The sequence below is a fragment of the Echiichthys vipera genome, assembly GCF_963691815.1.
Source record: "Echiichthys vipera genome assembly, chromosome: 11".
In the NCBI taxonomy this organism is placed as follows: Eukaryota; Metazoa; Chordata; class Actinopteri; order Perciformes; family Trachinidae; genus Echiichthys; species Echiichthys vipera.
Genome location: NC_139836.1, coordinates 17,947,790 through 17,969,814, shown reverse-complemented (window position 1 = coordinate 17,969,814; position 22,025 = coordinate 17,947,790). Strand labels below are relative to the sequence as shown.

Genomic DNA, 22,025 nt, shown 5'->3' with positions numbered 1-22,025 from the left:
GCAGCCCGTCTTTTTTATAAGACTCTTAAACTGGAATCTCACCAATACTGAACCAGTCGGCACTGCCAAGTTTAAGGTGTAACTTGATATGTGGCGAAACCTGTTGGAATGGCCTCTACTGTGTAAACATGTCAGCAAACTACCTACCTTCCCACAGTTTCATATACACTGGTTTACATTCATTCACAGCTGGAGGTCAAACTTCAGTTGACTGTTGACGTAGACACAAGGTTAGGATTCACTTTCACTGTAACCTTCAGAAATGAGAGCTTATCAGCCCTCCGGTTGCAGAGCGATGTCTGGTTTGCATCACTGATAATTTAACTAGAGATACCACTTAAACTTGTTATTCTAAGTTAATGCAAATGTCCAGGGATTTTCAAGAGTACATTAACTGATGTTACTGATAGTTCTATGCATAAACTGGGTAAGCCATATTAATATATATAATTAATTCAGACATTTAAACCGCTGATGTCAGTATTGACCATAGTGAATAAGTCTACAGTGGACCAGAGCTTAATGCACTGCAAATTAAGAAAACATGCAAATGAAGAGACATCTTCACCACTTTGACAATATGTGCATCATTCAGAAATATAAGCAACATGCTAACACTGGGGTAACGGCAGACATCTGCAATAATATCGCTATCATTCCATCATAATGTTAAAATAAACCAAAATGACAAACATGGGCTACGTTTACCAACACCACTGACAGCTAAATTCATGAACTTCGTAAGTTAAAACCACGACATGTTAGTATCCCGTTTCTGTTGTGTTGCAGGGCGTCTTGAACCCCTTTCAGAAATGCCACGTGTCTATTTGCATGTGCTTTCTCAATGCAGTGCTCCCAGCATCATTGTCATTGCAAGTACTCATCTCCTTTTGATGATAAATGTTCAATAAAGAGCAAAAAATGATACAACAAAAAAACAAGTACACCGTAGTTAACATACAATTTTATTTGTGGTAATTGCTATATGAGGAGAGAAAAAACTCTAGGAGAAGTTATTGCTGCTATGAACATTTTAACTAATGAGGCATGTAGAGAAGGAAAACTACATTTATATCACAAACAATGCTGTCAAAACACCATGCATTTAACAGCACATACACAACGTAGTCTGTGAATGGATAAATCATAGCATATTACTACCTTCCAAATTATTTACAAAAAGAAATATATGTATATACAAATTGTACATCTGTACACAGACCCCTGTTTTAATGGGTATCAATAGGTGGAGGTAGGCAACAAAGTGCAAACCGTCGTTATTGGAGATTTTTCTGGCCTAGCAGTTGCACAGAACCGAAGAGTCAGACACATGGTGTTGGCCTAGTCTATGTGAAATGATCTGTCAGCTCCCACACAGAGAGTCAGCAGGGGACTCGGGCCTGCTATACGTTCATGACAGGAGTTAGCTGGAGCAGTGAGCTCTGCGGTCGAATGGCATTGCTCTTTGAATGCAGCTTTTCCAAGTTTTGTAAAAAGCCTCTTCTCTTGAGACCCTCCAGAATGACAGTGTTGCTGGAGGCCAGACTGACGCGGGTCCTGTAGTGGGGAAAAAGGAGGGCATGAGGTTGATATCTTCTATAAGTATGGTGACATGTTCACGCAACTCATCTGTCCACCCACACACCGGGGTGCACAGCGAGTTCAATGTCAGAAAAGAAGTCTTTTCTTCCTCTTTGATTACAACATGAGAATTTAAGTGCTGCACAGCAATTACACACAATTATCAAAATGACTCCCTCCTGTCCAAATACGGGATGCTATAATTGGTCACAAGGTGTTTTTTCAGCTTACTTTATAGGAAAAAACACAATTTGGGAGTAAGACCAACAACAGACATGTAACCCGGAGGTTAACTAACCTCAGTGCAGTGTTTATTTTGCCTGTCACTAAAGCTCCTCCAGAATGTAGTGGAATAGAGTCTGGTGTGGGCTTGCAGTGGGAGAGATAAGACATGAGCTTATGGTGTAAAAACTAGTAAAAACACAGGCCTGAAGAGAATGTGCATCTGGGCTAAGAGATTAGGAGCATTCCCTTTCTGGTTGTGGGACTTTTTTTCTCTTCATAAAACCTTTTCATTAGTCCTATTGTGTCTTACTTTTAGGGGCTTTGAAAAGATACAACCAGTCTCTTAAAAGCTATAATGAAATTGAAACATGATATCACAGTATTTCATTTCAGCTAATAAGAACAACTATAAAGAGAGGCACTCACCGTGGAGAATCTATACCACTGTCTCCTGTGATGCTCTGGTTCTCTCCCATTTCCACCGCTTCCCCATTCTCTGCCCCTCTGACTCTACTGGGCATGCTCTGAACAGATCTGCGGGTCTGAGGAGGACCCGTCTCATCGAACTCATCCTCCTGCACGTCCTCCGCCTCAGCTGCCCAGTGAGCAGATTCACCGTCGCCCTCGTCAGCTGACTTACGGACAGTCTCTGTGTCTGATTCTACCTCACTGGTCTGGCAGTAATCAAAGATGCTGCTGTCCGCCACCTCAGATGGTTCGGGAAAATCAAAATCCGGGTTGACCTCATGTTGTCTCTCCCCCTGGATCACTGGGCCTTGTCTGGGGCTGGGTTCACTTTGGACCCCTGGTGATCTAGTCCTCTGGTGGCGATGACGGAGTCTACAGCTGGTCTCTCCAGGTCTGGTGGGGCTGAGGCTAGCTTCCCTCTGAGTTGTTGGGGGAATGAGATCTTTGAAAGCACTGTCCCTTGAATCTTGTATCGAGGCGACTTGTGGTTGGTGAAATTTGGAATTATAATATAGACGGTGGTGTCCCTGATAATCAGATTCATGGTTATGGTAAACCAATTGAGTGCCATGGTAGTCCACCACGCCTGTTTGGTACGCATTTGAAGCATCGATAATCTCCTCTTCATTCAGACACAAAGAGCTGCAGGCATCCTCATCCTCCTGCTCCTCCGCTCTCTGGTAGAGCCTATAGTCATCTTCTATAAAGCCATCAGCGTCTGCTATTGTACTGTCAGCTATCGGTTCTGGCCTTTCTCCCTGGCTCATGGTCCTTTGCTCTCTATTACTGATAGTGACAGCTCTTATCTCCTGTTGTTCCTGGGTGGCTGTAGTTCCACAGGTCTGCAGGTGTGAAGAGAGCTCTGGTCTCTGAATATCATCCCTTTGTGGGTTGGACAGTCTGAGGGAGTGTTTCCGCTGTAAAGAGGGCTTGGGCCAGGGCAGAGTCGGGTCAAAAGAGTGCTTCATGACAGGCTCATAGGGATGGGTATGGAGAATGGCATTAGTATTGGAGTATTGTTGGATGTTAGAGAGGCTGTCATCTATACTTTGGCTGTGGTCTGGTACACTGTTGTATTCTGCCTCCTTAAAATGCCCATTTTTGCCTTCTCTCTCCCAGCTCTCCTTTGCTTTCCCATCCCTCTGGGGACGGACCTTGTCCTCTATCCGGAGCGTACTACTCTGTGGGTAGGCAGAGCCGTAGTCCAGTGGCAGCTCTCTGTTGATCTTTATGTCTGTTTGGAGCAGTTGATCGGCAGAAAGGTTCCTCTCATTAACACAGGCATACCTGTCCTCAGATGTAGGGGATTTCACTGCATGCTGTCCATCTGCCGCAATCACTTTGGCCCGATGCGGGTCCCATGATTTGGACCGGTGACTCGTTCGATCTTTCCTAACTGGCCCAGAAACCTTGCCCTCTTTCACCTCTCTTCTTCTATGCTCTTTATTGACGGTGGCAAGAATAATGGACTCGGCTTCTTTGTGTGGATGAGTCTGGAAAGGGTTTTCAATACGTTTCTTGTAAAGAGATTTCCCCTCGACAGCTCCACCTTCTTCCGCTTGATCTGGTTCATCGACAGGGATATCCACTCTGAGTCGAGCAGGGATCAAATCCTCCCCCTCTGGATAATCATCTGCACATATGGGGGCCTTACTTTTAACCCTCTCCTTTTCCCTTTCCTTTTGCTTCTCTCTGGAGGAATGGGCTCTCCTCTTGCTGCGAGAGGCCTTCTGAGCAGATCTTTTCCCCGCCTTAGAGGAGTGATGATGCCTGGGTTTTGAGAATGCTAGGATCTCAGTAGACATTCCCTTGTCGACTCCCTTATCGTCTTTATCCAGAACCCTGTCCAATACTCGTTCTATCCCCCTTTCCCTTCTCTCCTCCAGCTTCTTCATTAAGACCGTGTGGCGTGTCAAGTTGTCCACAGTCAGTTCAGGGTTGATGCGTTTGATGATGGCATGCTCTAGGTCTCGGGGTAAGTTGTTCAGGTCCTCCTCATCTCTTACTGGCCATTCCTCTGGAGGGAACTGGGCTGAAAATGATGCATACTCCTTCTTTGGCTTATCTTTTTTACCTCCATTCCTCCGAAACAAACTGAGACCAAACTTCCTCCCTGGTTTGTTGTCTTTTTCTTTGCGGCTACCAGCATTAGTTGTAGCTGTAGTTTTGCTGATCTCACTCGCCTGACAATCTGCCGCTGTGGAAGTGGACTGATGCTGCACTGTTGGTTTGTGATCTAATGGTTTGGGCCACTTTAAGCTCTTGCCTGTGCATTCGCTTACGGAAAATGAGACAGAATGCTGGTCCGGGACAGTGGAGGGAGGGACGGTGGCTGTTACAGTAGTGGACGCAATATTAGTGGATGTTTGGAGAGGGCTGAAGCAGCTGCAAGACTTGCAGTGTGCCACTGGCAGTGTTTGAGTGTTCTCAATACAAGCGTCGTTGCTCAAAAGGTAAGTAATAGGAGGAGGTGAGGGAGGGTCGTCTGCTGAACCAGATGTCCACCAGTTCTTCTCTCGGACTATGGTGTTGGTGATGAAATAGGTCTGAGGTGTGACGATGAAGTAGCCCTCGCCTGTATGGTAAATTTTGCGCTCTTTGATCAGAGTGCCGAGAGCACTGTAGAGGATGTCCTGAGTGGGGATGGTTATCCCTGAAAAAAAGAGAAAGACTGTTAAGGACAAAAGAAACAAGGGGACAAATTGTGTCTGGTTTAAAAGTGTGCATGTATACTTTTGCTGAGGCAAAATTTGATTACCTGGGTGGGCTTTGCTCATGTGATTGATAAGTGCGTCCTGATTGACGGTGATTTTAGAGGAGTTCATATCCGAGATGACTGAGCACAACACCTCAGCCAAGGGAATGAACTGGGACTGGGGAACAGGGGACATCTGCACCTGGGACAGGTCACCTGAAACGCACACACACACACACACATTAGCAGATGATTGTGAGAAACAGGTGGGCCTGCTGCAGTTCACACAAACACACCTCGGTTAGAGAGGGATCTCTCTGACTTGTGCTGCCAGTGAAAACATCTCAAAGTACTGAAGTTGACATTCCTCGCCTAACCACCTTCTAAATCATGACCGATGTGGTCTATTTATGTGAGTTATATGAACCATTCCTGACTGCTTTTGAAATACCAGCAGTACTGGGACAGACCACAGAATTCCATTACTCCCACAGAAATGACCACAGGTCTGCCTGCTGGGCAGATCAGATATCCTGCCCCCCATATCATACAGCCCTGCACGTCTAGAAGGTGCCCTTAGACAAACATGTTACCGAAGGTGAGAGAGAGGAAATAAGGGAGACTGTCTTGGAGACATTTGTCTTACAGTTTCAAAAATAGTATAAAAATCATTCAGTATACCCCACATCAAAATACCACTGTTCCAACTCTTCAGGCTGACAGTGTTCCTCTGACACACAAACAAACTGGAGGAGCCTATTAGGCGGAAGCCACAAGTCTTTCAAATCATAAAACTAAGCTGCTTTTAAAGACAACCAGACATTTTTAGAAACGTGTAATTTCGTGTCGAAAACAATCAATGTAATTAAAGCAACATGCAGTAGTTAAGTTCTTTAGCAAATGGGTTTTTTTTTGGTACAAAGCCTATAGTGCAGAGAGCTGGAGGGGGTTTAAACATAAGACAGTAGTGCCATAAAGACTGTTCCACATCCTGTTAACAGGTTAGGACTTCAAAACTTAACATGACACCCTGGACTTAGTTGTATCTAAATTATTAGTTACCTCACTGGGTAACATGGAAGTCTTTAATTATCAATTACTTATTTGTTCAGAGACAAGAGGTAACTAGCAGTACATCTCCAGGGGTGTGTCTTTTCTTTATTACACAGAGTTCCTTTTTTCTACAAGTGAGACAACTGACTTCCCGAATGCAAACTGAATTCCTGAAAGGAAGGAAGCAAAATGTTCAATACTCACTGTTACTAGCCTGCCAAACTGGAATGCTAATTAGGAATACTATTAGAAATGTTTCTTTTCAGATATAAACCTTTAGGTGGTTCAGTTTAGTTTGGCGATGGTTGCGGTTACTTTAAGCTTGGATGTGACGGTGGTTAGGAGGATAAGAATGTGAATAGAAGTTTTGTTGCTAGTGTTGCCACTACAGTGGGATCCTCAAGAATTCAATACTACCCACTGAGCGAAAACATTAAGGGAAAAATATTTGCTTAGCTCCTGCAGCCTTTATAAAATGTTATTTCTTTTACAATGCCTATTATAAATGGAAATATTGACATGCTGACAACATAAATATACTCACATACAGAGCACAAAGAGTGAAGTTTACTGATGAGAGGTGAGCTCAGAGAGAGCACCAAAACAAACCAGATCCCACTGCTGATGAATGATTAGCATCTGGGCTGGGTTAACACAAACTCCCTTCATATGAAGAGCAGACACAGGGCATGAACATAACCTTACCCACAGGACTGGAAAATTGGTTTTAGTTAATCATCTACAACTCATTAATGGAAGGAGCATAATGGGTGAAAGAAGGGAGATAAAACAGGGCTCTTACACATAAAAAAGTGCTCAGTGATACCTGTTGTATTTTATTTACTAACACCAGTATCCAATACAACAGCTTGAGTGTAACATTACAATTGAAATCTGCTAAATTATAAGAAGAAGAAGAAGAAGAAGAAGAAGAAGAAGAAGAAGAAGAAGAAGAAGAAAAAGAAAGAGAAGAAGAAGAAGAAGAAGAAGAAACTTATTTATAGTGTACTTTTCATACAAGGGATTTCAGCTCGTTATACAGGCAGTTGGAGCGTCAACTTAGTTGTTCTTGACAGAGACATTTGATTTAAAGTTTTCAGTTGGGCTGATGACATCTCTTTGTGTATAAATGTGTGAATTAAGCATAAATGTGGCACGTTTGACAGTGAGTGATTCTCCCATCACCCCCAGGGTATTGAATGAAAACACTGCCAAGCTCACACTTGATGTAAACTAAACATTTACAGCCCTCACACTTGAACCACTTATGTCCAAAGCAGGGGAAATAAACAACTAATCAAATATCTGCCATGGTTAAGCATGACAGAAAACACACACACCATTTTGTAACGCTGCACACATGGACGACCAGTGAAGCACCACAGACAGTGTTGCCAGATGTGACAGGCAAAAAAGTAGCCTAATCAGGACGCCTGTCTATCACAGGGCTCATAGAGACAAACAGAGACAGACAACCATTCACACTCACACCTATGGGCAATTTAGAGTCATCAATTAACCTTAACACGTGCATGTCTTTGGACTATGGGAGGAAGCCGGAGAACCCCGGAGAAAACCCACGCAGACACGGGGAGAACATGCAAACTCCACACAGAAGGGCCCCAGCCCGGATTCTAACCAGCAACCCTCTTGTTGTGAGGCGACAGTGCTAACCACCATCAAGCTGAGACTACTGATTTACCACTGGCGATCACAATAAAACTAATCAGAGAGGAGAGAGGCAGATTTACTAGAATACAGCCTAACTTATTGTAAGTGTGAAAAAACACCCAAATGATATAAAAAGTAGCCCAAATTTTCCCCTCCAGCTCGATTGAAGTAAAAGTAGACCTATTAAGGTAGAAAACGGCCCAATCTGGCAACACTGACCACTGAGTGGCTTTTTCTTCACTGAAATGTCCTAATCAAGCTGAAACTCATACTCATTAATCGTCAGTAAGGACTATGACAAGCAAAGTCAGTAACAAAAAAAAACAATTAACAGCACAGTGAGCTCACTTAAGTCTCATAAGTCTCACAGACGGGGGTCTTTATCTGTAAAAAACTGATCCTATGACACACAGTGGGATTGTAAAAAAAAGAAAAGCCATCTGCCTTCCCCCGGCTCCGACAGAAGACGTTAATCTGACTAAACCTCTGAGCGGATATCTCAATAGCAGTCTCCCTGGGCAGTGAATTAGTGCTGCGGACTTAGCTACTCATTGTTGTTAACTTCCTATAGGAATGTCTGGCAGGCCGTCCTCATAGCAACCGCTTATAACCACCACCAACAGTCAAAAGGTCAGCAATGATATGATAGGGTCAGAGGAGCGGGAGGGAGATAATTTATCACAGGGGATCAGTAAAGTAATTGGAAATCAATAGTTCCTTTAAAATGACTTCCTGGATCTCTTAGTATAGGCAAGAGGCAGTTTTAGTAGACAGAGTGTTATCCTCTCTCACTGTGTCCTGGTTCAAAGTAGGATATCCTGTCAGACACCGGCTAACATGATTTATACTCTACAGGGAGTTCAAAAAGGACAATGCAGGTGTGAGACGTAAGGAAAAAGTTCACCTACAGCAGTTTATTTGTGGGAAACAGTTGTAATATAAGGATGGGGCCCGGCAGAGGATTAGTGTTTATTAAAGCTAACATTAGCAGGCGTGGCCGTCGGGGAGGTTCACCGTTGTAACCACCTTCTCTCCTGGGGGAACAGACCTCAGTGTTCTTGTAATCTAAGACCGTGCCACCGACATTACACTCATTGTCATACACGAACATGAATACCCTGCTGGGTGCCATGGCAACCGACCCCTTGCCACAAGGAAGAGGAAGAGAAACAGGAGATGAGACTTGCGTTACAGCAAGTTAAAGTGAGCAGCGGTTCAATGTATATGTCAAAGTCTGCTCACCCATAATTGTTAGTCCTACTCTATCAGTGAAGCCTGTTAGTGCAATGTCTTTGGAGCTTAGTCAAACCCTGATGACATCATCGTGATGTAATCAGGGTTATCTCACCTTCACATTTATAACAGAAATACTGACTTACAAGCTGGGGATGCAGGGTTTGAAAGATGTGAGTGTTTATCAGGCAGGGACGGTCTAAGCTGCCAGTATGCTTGATCAGAGCTGCTTGTCAGATGGTCGAATAGCTTCAGAACCACCGCACCACCCCCACCCCTGTCCTGTGATGTCAGACGACCTACTTCATGCTGTGATTGGCCATTTGGAACCACTATAAACACTTTTGATTTCTGACGTAGTTGGACAGCACCTCAAACAAACTGGAGCATAACCTGACACAGACGCCACTGAGTTGCATTATGGGAAGTGTAGAATCCGGCGTTTTTGGAGCTTGGCGCGGCCCATACTTGGGCCTCTGCTGCACACATTGTTTCTTTCATGTCCCTGAACGTTATGAAAGTGCAATACTAAACTGTTGGAGTAAAGCAATGCCTCATGACCCACAATCAGACGTAACAATGAAAAGAGGCAAACTGTTTTGGGCAATTTTTTTGTTCCTTTCAGGTTTTGATTTACTAAAGCAATTGTTTAATCAATCCAATAGATATCATTATGTCAGCACATGACCTCCAAAACTCTATCCAGATTATCTCAGTAAGAACCACCAACATAATGCACACTTCAATGATTAAAATGCTTTATATAAGAAGTCTGAAATTCTACTTTCATGGTATTCACCATAACACGCCGCACTTTGCGTTCTGCTCCACACAGAGCTAAAAACTTCTTCCCATGTCATTAACTTTCCATGTGAGAATAAGTTGTTGCCTGGGGAATATAAATACAAATGTGTCTGAGGTTGACTCCTCAGACTGTGGAGATGATTGGCAGAGAGCTTCCCTCTTCTATCCCCACTGAGATCTTTTTGGCTGCTGACACTGATCAATGCCACATGTATTCACATGGTTGTGTTGTTAGCTGGCCACATGAGTCCCATTTCGTATGTGATTGCATTACCTCCAGTTTCTTAGTTGGAAGAAAACACCAACACACCACACTATAGATCATCCATGAGCTGCACCCTACTGCTCTGGATGGAAAAAATCCATTGCCTGCATCTACAGACGGACAGAATTTAAACTACATACATGTCTTGATGGTAGAAACTAAAGCAAGAAAGAAGGTTGCACAATTTCTGACTGAATCTCGCCCTGAACCTTTCACCTTCATCCTATCACAGGTAAAATACTAACTGAAACATTACGGCTTGTTGCCACAATCCCTCGCTTCATGGCCTCACAGACACACACACCATCTTATCTCACCCGACCGTCTAATCTTTAGGCCCCAGTGAGCAAACGGGCTAATCTTTTTTCTCCCTCATTAAGGACACACTGCGTGGCATTCAACATGAACTTGAAGCCTGCTTAAACTGCAAAATCCCCTCGTCTCATATCGACTGAGACCTTGTGAAGAACACGTTTCAGTGAATCTACAGTTAAGTCTCCGGTGAGACAATGTCAAACATTCAGACAGTCAGATTTAGTGTAATGGGAAGAGATGCCAAATGCAATTTATGTCGTGACTGCCTCTGAGTCCCACGACCACTTCCTTTTGTTTTGGGCTTCTTGGTCTAACAGACCTCCGTGACCCCACCCTCCCCTTCTTATGTGTGTGTGCGTGCATCACACTTTTTAAAAGTGCTTTACGAGTTTGTGTCTTTCGCTCCCATAGAACACGCAGATGTGGGCGTTGCAGTTAAATGGCCCAATAAACTGAGTGAAAAGATCCCTTCAGCGAGCAATCGCAGCCCGAATGTCCAAACAACCCAACCTCGCCCAGTCTGACAACACTGCCCTTTCCTGTCCTTCCACTCTGAAAGCACTTGAAGAAACACTGTATACGTAACCCAGTCAACATTATCAAATCAATCAATAAACATTTATAGTACTGTGCAATTACTGGACATGTCTTTCCTGTATTTAGTTCAAATGTTGTGACCAAGGCTGCCACCGTCCCACTTTAAAAAAAAATCAATAACCAGTAAAATGGAAAGACTGAGCCACTGATCATTTTACAGCTTTATTGATTGAGTTACAACAATAAAAGCAACATTTCTGCCCAAACTTGAAGGCATTAGGTAAATATTTAATCTCAGAGTACTCATGTTTAAATATTAAGTGAAGCGTTGAAGTGAAGAGTAAAATTTGGACTGTGCCCTCTTTGTAATCAGTGTTTGAGAATGATCAAAAAAAACGTCTCTGTTGGCAAGTTAACCCAGATTAACTAGATACAATCTAGAGAACCTTTTGCACGATTTAATTTAGGATATGGGAATCTAAAATGAATGTTGCTCATTATTCTGCGGAGGAGAAGATAAGATGAAAAGTCTAAACGCCATGACTAAAGAGGACTCATGGGCCAAAACTCTTGAGCAATGAAGAGAAACACACGCAGGCTTTGTGTTGACATCACCATAGAAACCTTTACTGTGGCAGCGACCTGTCACATGCAATACAAAGACAAAGAAAACGAAGAACCAGCAGTGTAATATGTGTATCTTTAATCCAGCTAGAGTCTGGGATCTCATTTTGCCAAACCAACCCTTTGACATTTAATGTACGTTGGCAAGACCGCAACAACAGGCTGTGACTAAGCTTCTCAAATTGACATTCACAGAGCTTAAAACATTTACGCTCACATAGTTGGTCACCGCAGACCTTGGCTGCAAATCGCTGCAGCTGTAATGCCATTAAAATAATGTTCTTACCATCTGATTCACAGTAAGAATAATCTGAATAGCAGCTCATGCCATAACAAATAAATGACCTGGTACTGAACTAAAACCTGTTATCATGTTCTTGTGAAGTAGGAATTACACCTGAGCAGGTGTTTAACAGAAGATCAGCAACGATGGGAAGGCAGACAGGCCTGTATTTTATAGCACAGTCCAAAGTGCTCTGCGTAACATGATGCCAACAGTGCCAGGAGACAGGATTTAGAGCACAACTCTTTATTTCCCCATCTTTTTATCTCAAAGCTGTTCAGGCTCGATGGGTCACACCCCGACATATCTGGCTCTCGTCAGCTTTCATGAACATGAACATTACCATACAGTCTGCCAGTGCTATTTCTGCCAGACGCCTGGGAAGCCATTTAAATGCCGAGCACGGCGCGTTTCCTTGGTTCTTTAAACAGCCATGTACATGTTTTTCACATTTCTGTACAGAAATATATCCATGTCCTCTACCTGCCTCATGCCAGATTTGTCACAATCTCCCAAGTAACTACTTCATCTCAGCTTGACTCCAGTCTGGATCTGATGGCTTTAAGGCTAAATCCAACATTTCATCTTAATAGCAGACGTTTGGTTTTCAGGGATACTCCAGAGATGAGTGTTGTGGGACTTGCAGATAGATTGAAAATTAATTCTCAAGATTATTTTCCCAGAGGTTGCGATATCCTGACATTTAGTGCCTTAAACTACCCTGCATGACATCGGCATTACTTTTTCATTTACTCTGAAGAGTTCATTCAGAACCGTAGAAAAGATTTAGTTTTTATGAAATTGATTTTCCGGACCCGATATTTTTTCTGCACCTTTTTTTATTTTATTTACACAGACATAGCTATAAATGTAATTTTAACTATTTAAATGTTATTCTTAAAGCTGTCAATGTAATAATAGCTTGGAATAGATGTCTTTAAAATTAAAAATTGAGCTCAAAAGCTCAATATCATATCTCTCAGCTCTCTATGTGGTGCTTCGGATATTCTGAACTTTGTTCCCTCTCTCAAAACTGAATCCATAATCATGGGAGAACTTAATCTTAATTAATTATTGATAACTGCAGACTCAATAAAATACATATTTGTCTTAGATTTCTAATGGAGCACATAACAATCCTAAAGGACTGTTATAATTGCCCTACAGCCTGTACTACACTACATTAATGGGTCCAAGTAGTTACTCTTGTTGAGGAAAAAAATGAAAAACATCACTGTAAAAGCTTTTCTGCAAAATACAACAGTTTAAAACATGCATGGCTGGATGGATAAAATAATACATCACTTTGTAATTTCTTTTAATTCTGTGGATGATAAAAAGATGAAAAAAAAAGTTATTCATAGGTGGGTTTTTTTCTCCAAGACAAGACAAGAAAAAAGTCTGGTCTTTGGCCAGATATTCTGCTGACCCTTCTGACTGGTTTACCTTCAAAGAAAGTATTTCTGTAATAAGGAATGCTGAATCATTAAAGTATTGCTTCTGCACACGCTGAATAAATACTGTAAAGTACATCAAATGTAAGGCAGTAAATTCTACTAGGAAGCAAAATGGCATTCTTGTACCTTAATAATCATCCGTCCATCTCTTAAACATCTGGTCTGGTCAAAATACTACAGTCATGAGTAAAATCACATTTTTCTCTCTGTATATTTGCTGTTTATTTCTAATCAGTCAACACAAAGCAATGTCTCAGTCACTACTGATGTCTATATCTACACAGGATGTAAACCCACACTATGCTCCAGTAGATATTGATTCAAACAATGACTACCGATGATTTTCAGACTCCTGTGATTCAGTTGTGTGGGGCTGCTTTCTATCTTGCTGCCTGATATCAGTTTAAAAAATGTGTCCTCATTTTTTGTGTAACAGAACGTGTTCCCCAAAGTTCAATAGGCCCTGTCTTGTTCACTATTTATACTATTAGCAGTCAACTTTAAACACCTGTAAAGAATGCATTTTTGTGACACCTTTATAGTGTTTCAGTGATGATAAAAACTACATTGGGCTTGAGCATTTTACTCTTAAATTAACCACTGGACACAGAAATAGACGGGAGCCTCTATTTTTCTGTTATTCAAATTCGATTCAGGTATTTTCACCCCTACCATGTGTGTTTCCCCCACTGACACCCCGCAAACCAAAACATATATTCACATACACAATCTGAGACGATTTCCAGCAGGTCCACACCCCTTAATCAAGAGTGATGGCACTCATTGGTTGCAGATGAAACCCATTTCCTCTTATTTAACCGGGCTTGAGGTGCAGCAAATTCCAGTGTTTGTTATCCCAGTATTTAGAGCAGAGCTCCCGTCCAGTGTCTGCCATATGATCCATCGCTTTTTAATGCCCCGCGACTGGTCAGCGCACAACCGCGTCGGGGTTTCTGAAAGTATCTTTCACTGCTGAAATACAATAACACAGCACTTTGCTATCACAGGACCCAAGTTAGCATACCATTGCATTTATCAATGCTAAATGAAGCAAAGAAAACATCCTGTCAGGAAACTGAACAGTAACAGTAATACTAAATTTAATGCAATATAGCTTCACTCCTGTGTCGACCCATTTGTCTGACCAGAGAGTGAATGAAGGTAAATCCCATGAGAGAAACCCAAGCGGCCGCTGACAGGGTGTATAAGCTGAGGGATACAGAAGAAACTCCTCAACTGTTATTGTTGGCACCGCTCCACTCCACCGCTACGGCTGAGCCCAAAATTTGGGTCGCCAAAGAAGCCGACATGCCCGATTCGCACCAGGGGTGAGCTTCCTGCTCATTGGGAAAGGATGTGGCTTACAAATGATGTGCTGAGAGGCACGCACACACAGTCTCTCACACGTGTATAGGCACTGCGGAGGGTCACGTCTGAGAGTAGAGGTCAGGGTTTCCTCAACCATCTTTCAGAAAGAAAGTCTATATAAATGCAGAGACATACTCTTGGCACTTGCAATGTAAATGATAATAAGGGTGATGCATAAAAGAGTGAAGCCTAATTTACTTATACCAACAATGCAATCTGAAAAGCTCAACAAAGCCAAAAAGTCACAGAGGCTGCGTTTCTTCCCATTACACTAAGCCAAGCCCTTTCATGTTACCGTTTCATTAATCCCCAGTCAGCTGTTTATTTAGGATAAATTAAATTAGGTGTTCTTTGATCTACCAACCAACAGCAGATTTGTCTATGGTTTCGAACGCTGTCGGAATACAGACGCTTCATCATTCATCAACAGCAGCATATATTTTGTGTAACAGCTTAATGTCACACTATCAGCATCAAGGGAACTGGAGAGTGATTATATTTACCCAGTATTGTATTAATGGTAGCTGTAACTGAGCAGAGCGGCTTCCCTTCATCAATCCGTCTTTTACCATAAATGAAATACAGATGAATACATAAACAAACTAGAGACCATTTTGCAATTGGATCACACCAGCAGCAATACGAAATCAGGCCACGAACGTGAGGTGGGAAGTGGCCCATTCCCTTCTTACCCCCCTCCAGGACCAAGCATACACAAGCATATTGGGTTTGCTATATGTGTTCATATTTTATTGTTTGTTTGTTTTGTGTTTTTTTTACATGTTTGAAATAAACCAAACTACTCAACGATCCCCCTGTGGTAGTTCTACAGTAGGTGTCTTGACATTTTACCATGATGACAAACACACACAGACTCACAAAGTGAAAACAAGTGTAGCTGTTGTGTGTGGTAAACATGAGGGCTCTTAAACAATCTCCTCAATTAAAAATTCAACTAAAAAACAGAAATTTTGATTTGATTAAAATATATCTCTATGTAATGTAAAGAGAAAATAAACTGCTGAATGGGATTACAGATTGGTGTGATGTAGTAAGTACCAGTGAGGAAAGTGAATGAAAGCAGTTATCCAAAGAGCAGAGAAGCTCAAGGAAGATATAAGAACTTCTAATGATTTTAGGATTACTATTACACCGTGTGCAGTACTCTTACTGTGCAATTTCTCAATCCAGTAGTATAGCTACTACACTTATCTCTTTATTTATTTATTATTATCACGTTGAATGTATGAATGAATGTGATGAGAACGTGTTTTTAACAAGTGGCACTTTACAGGAGTAGCGAATTTTGTTGTATGTTTTTAATGATACAATAACATAAAAGCATTCTATTATATTATATTCAAGTCAAACTAGCTGAAAGTAATGGCTAAATGACTGAAAAGTTATACATGAATAAACAGTTGAAATAGTAAGATAAAAGTAGTTAATAAACAATTAAAATATGGTTTGTTTAAAGTATGAATGGTTGAAACATCCAGCTTTTGCCACTGTAAACATTAACAATTCATCAGAATAAACATTTTTATATAATTAACAGGGTTGAATAACATCCAGTTTATAACCAGTTCATAATAATATAGTTGTAAAGTTGGTTTGGGACCACAAACAGAAGCTGATCTGACCAGTGAGCGAAGAACACCTGGATACTGTATTGATGTTTGTTTCTCTGACTGCCTTCGAACAAACCCTCTGAAGCTCGCTGACCTCAGGGCGGCTTGTTAGCAACAAGGTTGTAACCTTTGACCTGTGCTGCTTAGTTAAGACAGGGTGGGCCATTTAAAGCTGGTAAGGGGGTGTCATGGTTAATAAGCTAACATCTGGAAGAGTTATGACCATTAGTGAAGCGCTTTGAGACTTTGACAAAATACCCTCATGAAAGGAGACACCCCCTTGTGTGAAAATACGACACTTTCAAGTGAAAAGTAAAAAGCAGAAATGAGGCTACGTGAGCTGACGAACTCAGGAAATGATCTCAAGAGTAAATGAAGCATTTCAGGAATGCTTCACCACCTCATGGTATGGCAAGTTAAATCAAACATACCGTTTAAAAAGGAAACTTGGCCTGAAAAGTGCAGCATGAGTTGTGCCTGAGTTCTCCAAAAATACCCAGAGGGAGACCTACAGTATGTCCTACAATGGCCAAAAAAGTGTTTTCCATGGCGAAAGAGAGAGGCCTGTCCAGAGGACTCATTCACGTCCATGTTCAAAGAGGACGAGGGCAGTTTAAAGAGCTTTATGTATGGAGGATACAGGACACCTCATTACACCACTGGCTGACTCGGTATAAATGTTTCAGCTTGTGGATCCATGCTCGTCCTGCTGAAGAGACAATAGCAGGACTCTGAATAATGCAGAACCAGCTAACAGTCATTATGAAGCCTGTGGCTTCCACAGGAGAGTCCGGCCGGTTCTCCTTTAGTCTTTTTTAGAGTTTTGAGGCTTTTTTAAAAAAGACTGATGATCAGGGATTTGTGAGAATTCAGTTAAAATCTGATAAAAAGAATAGTTTGACATTTTCGGAATCGCTTCTCTTTCAAGTTAGATAAGAAGATTGAAACCACATGTCTGCATTAATGAAGCTAGAGTCAACAGGTGATTAACTTAGCATAGCATAAAGACCAGAGGGGAAACAGCCTTCCTGGCTCTTGCCAAAGTTCAAAAATATGCCAACCTCTAGACTTTACTAATGAACATGTTTTACCTTGTGAGTTTAATCTGGACGGAGCTCCCCCTGTCACAGTTTTATGCTAAACCAGCTCTAGCTCCATAGTTTAGACATGAGACTCGTTTAAATCGTTTCATCTAACTCTCGGCAAGAGAGCAAATCCGCACATATCCCAAAATGCAGAACTATTTATTTATTTGCTGATAATTGCAACGCTGGGTAAATATGACCCATTTGACAGAACTGGATTACTTGTGGCGTGTAGACACTGTAGCTTGACATCAGTTTTTATTCTGAACATGCATTAAACAAGAAGGGAGTGAGTGAGCTGGATATAATCTATTGTGTCTATGATCAAACAGCAGCACCATAAAAATAAAACGACAGTAGAACTCGAAAGGAGATTCCCATTCAAATCAACACAGAATGGTCAGAGCGGTAGCCATTTTTATGTTTACCGTTACCACTGCAAAGAACTGTGTTGTAGTGGGTTAATTTCCGTATAAACGGATTTGTGGCAAGTCACGGAGAAATGGCTCTGGATGAGAACCAGTAACAAATTTGAATCAGAACCACAACTGTATGTCTCTGAGCTTATCAATTTATTTACTCATTTTTGGACAGTTGCGCATTGCAAACCAGTGACGTCAAACTTGTGAGTCTACGCTGCTGGAAACTTGCAACAAGATGGAATCATGAAGGAGAAGGAGAAACGGTCCAAAGCACGGTGTTATAATGACATTAGGGTCACACAGGAGGGCTTAGCCAACTCTTTTTTTGTAATACCTAAAAAAGAAAGCTGTAAAAATATGCTCTCATTTCATCCACACTGTGTTCAGACACAGGGATAATGAGACCGTCGGATTCATGCTGAGAACCTGAAAACATTTTTTCCCACAGAGAAAATGGAACAGGAACAAATAAGTGAATCGATAAAGAATCGGACTGATAAGCACAATCGATACCATAACATTTTATCAATTCCCATGTCTTGAACTGAGGATTGTTGGATTTGATCTCTTCATACAAACTGTTGTGTGTGCAAAACTAGTGTGTGTGTCCCACTGAAGTGTGTTGTCACCATGACAACTGACAACAATCACTATTTTCTGTTGAACTAGTCAAATGACCACAGCAAACACTTCAATGTCCGTTCTACTGCTTTTTTTCCCATGAGCACCACTAACTGTGGTGGTGTTTCATTTAGGAAGCCAACATTTATCAAGACTGTTTAAAAAGGAGGAAAAAGGGTGAAGAGACAATTTAAAGTGAAGAATGAGAAACACGTTCATGAGTTGAAGCTGAGGGGGTCAATCCCAGTACCAGTGGGGCCCATTCCCACAAGGATAACAACGAAGCCTGTTCATACTAACTCCTCACCCTGTCTGTTTATACCGGCCTAACCTCACCCCGATCCCCTTCCTCCATCAAACCTCCCCACCTCCCGCACACCTTCTTTTCTCCATAAGAGGCCCGGAGGTGTTCGGCCGGCCCACACAACCATCTGTCTTCACTCAGGTCATACAGGTCATACTGATAACCAGACAGGACCAACGAGGAAGTTGCACAAATGAATCAAAGTATATTGTGCCTGATTATCTGGAATCATTGTTTTACATTTAAATCTCTCTATTAAAGACTTAACATAAGCCACATCTGGATTATTTTAGCTGAACATGTTCTAAACTAGTTCCTTTAAAAACCTCCTCACGTCAGTAAAGCCACGTCTCAACCTTGCTCTGACCTGAGAAAGGAAATAGGGCTGTTTGAAATTCACTGTAGCCCTTAACTCATAACATTTCTGTTTTCTACCTGACATATTTATACCAGGACAATGTCAAGGCCTTAAAGTCCATGCCTGATATCAATCTAGTAGTCTGACTTCCACAGTCCCTCACTGGCCATGAAACGGAGGGACATTAATCGTGGGTAACAGAGAAGCGGCGGTGGTCGGCAGCCAGTCGCGGTGATTCACTGCTGACCAATGCTCAGTGAGAAGGCAGTAAACCTGACTCTGAAAGCCTGCCAGCACTGATTTCCATACAAATTGCTGCGGTGTGAGGTGAAGGATTTGTTAAGGAGAAGAAGGAGGTGACATGTCCACACACAGACATGTTTACTGACAAGTGTCTGGTGTGAATCTCAAACATGAGGAGTCTGTTGCAGTATCACCTCCCTTGCATTCAACTGTGAGCCCTTGCACGTCCATGTACACAATCACACTGACGGCATGCATAGCAATGAGCTCGGCATCACCTTTGGCTCATATGGTGTTTGTTTGTGAAACTGTCTCACAGCTGGATGGCGTGTCAGCCTCCACCTCCCCCTTCCCCACATCGCTCCACGCCCTCCCGTGTCTCCCCTTGTGTGGTCTCTTCCTCCCCTTCATATCACATTCCTCCCTTTACTTGTCCGTGCACTGTTCAATCTGGCAGAGCTGACGGATTGACTCCGGTAGAAGGCGGCATCCAGACAAAATAACACTCAAAACAAAGAGGGACACATTATTGAAAAGAGCCTGAAACAGAGGCAAGACAGCTGGTCCAAATGGGAACTCGGGAGAGTTGCTGGGACAGCGTTTTAACAGCCCAATGAAACCTGCTGCAGCTCAACTATCCTCTAACACCGTTACGAGTTGCAGTTTTATAATTTCATGGGATAATTCCTTACTTTTTTGGGGTGGAGGTTGGTGCTTCGGGGCATGAAAAACATAAAATCAGTCCCGACATATGTCTATTTGCTACCTAGAGTTCAGCATCTTCCTTCTAAAGTAAGAAAAGAACATGTGAATGACTTGGAGCATCTCTTAAGAAGACTGTCATTAGGTGAAAAACCCACACAGGGTTGTCATTTTCTCCAGCAGCCGGTGCATTTACAGCCCATGAGATCATGCTATAGGAGGCTGCATAAAGGTTTCCATTCAATGTTTCTGTGCAGCTATATGCTGCTTTAAAGCACATCTGAGGAGGAGGAGAGCCAAAAAAGGGGGGAGTAATTAAAAGTAATTACAGAGCTTTGTTTACAAGCGTTGGTAAACATATCACTGTGTCGACAACAATGGGAGGCTGATTAGTCGTGCAATCCTCTCAAACCCAGCAGAGCGTATTTGGGGAAATACAGATTAAAGGAATATCATATATCTCAGGCAACAAACACCTGCTATGTAAATATGATAAAATATATAAATCTTTGTTTTGAGAGGGGGTTTTATGCCTCTTCTGAGAAACAAGTGACTGAGCAACAAAATAATGATTATACTTGTCCAAAAATGGAGTTAAAGATGAAACACAAAGAGAAACTACTGTTGACACTAAAAACAAAACTTTTGGGTGAAACACTTTTGACATCAGAAGAAAGAGTAGAAGGAGGAGGAAGGGTGTTAAAGCCTACCAGCTCCTGTTGTTCAAAGTTTATGGCTTTCACACATTTCTCTCAGTGTGATAAACACGTTGGCTGTGTTGCTGTTCACTGTGGTGTTTTTATCTCCTGTGCCATCAACTATAGGCCAACTACTCTCTGTCATATGATTGTTTTCCTTCTGGACTTCAGATGCATATGGTAAGTTGTATTACTACCATTGTTTAGGTCATAATAAAGCGTATCATTATCACTGGTGAGGGTTGATTGATGGTACATACCGACAGCTTTAATGATAAATCCCTTTGGTGACCTCAAAGCTCTGCGCATCCACGCTTCTCTCAGCACCTCCAAGTTGTTTGCGTTCCCTTGAATGAAAAGCACATAATTTTCCATCCATCCCTGAAAATATACTTCAGCTATGGCTTTAACGAGTCTCTTATTCCAGAAACTGCGCAAGTTTTGCGCCTTGAAGTCCGCAAAAATCTCCTGGCAACTCGTAGTATTGGCATTGAGTTTCCCTCCGCCGGCGCGCAAACTCTCCTCGTCCGGGCCGAGGACTACGGCGAGCGAAGCGGAGGAGAGCTGGACGACCCGCTGCTGGTGAGACATTTTAACGTCTTTATCGGCTCCAGGAGGGAGCTATCATGCTAGAAATCAAAATGCACTTGTTAAGGGAGAGTTTTCCGCGCTGGAAATCCAAATAAACGCCGTGTTTCGCCACGCATTCCTCCAGTGAGTGAACCGGAGGCGCAGTGGACGTCCGACTGGTTTCTCTCGGCTTCCCGAGAAACCAATGACGGCGGCAGAGAGGAGGAGGAGGAGGGCTCATCAGCCTGCTGCAGGGTCACACAGGTAGACCTCCCACTGTCTGCTAACCGGGGTATGTGTGTGTGTGTGTGTGTGTGTGTGTGTGTGTGTGTGTGTCTGTGTGTTTGTGTTGCTTCTCTTCTGTAGGAACCTGCCGCACAGGTGCTGCCATGGTTGTTGTTTTTATTTGCTTTACGATTTGATCAGATTTGCTATTTGCATTGTCATTTGTCATAAAATTCTCACATTTCACCAAACTAAATTATGTTTCTAAAAAAGACAGTTTAATGTTCAAAGTATCCAGGAAAGTATCCTGTGAGTCGCAACACAAATCTTGTCCATAAAAAAGGGGGAAAAGTCTAAATCATTAAGGGCTTTTAAATACTTACTGCTCAGAAAAAAGGGAAAAGAGGACGCAGATACCAACAAAGCTTGGAAGAACGTTCACTGAGAGATTTGGAATTAATTGATAAAATATATCTGTCTGTTTCACTCGTCTCCTCATGGCACATTGCTGCCACATAAATCATTTAAGACACCAGAGCCAACCATAGTCTCCTTTCATAAACAGAGATCTCAAGAAAAAAATGTAT

The 22,025-nt window shown here is 42.2% G+C and overlaps 1 protein-coding gene across 1 annotated transcript; it reads right to left on the bottom strand.

Annotated features, from left to right (window-relative positions):
* Nucleotides 1-992: 992 nt before the first annotated feature.
* Nucleotides 993-21,234, bottom strand: stox1 (storkhead box 1; the record flags this gene model as incomplete). Its single annotated transcript, XM_083922784.1, has 4 exons — nucleotides 993-1,557; nucleotides 2,233-4,927; nucleotides 5,033-5,185; nucleotides 20,904-21,234. 4 exons carry the CDS (start codon nucleotides 21,232-21,234, stop codon nucleotides 1,404-1,406), a joined length of 3,333 nt encoding a protein of 1,110 aa, XP_083778910.1. The 3' UTR covers nucleotides 993-1,403.
* Between the last annotated feature and the right edge of the window lie 791 nt (nucleotides 21,235-22,025).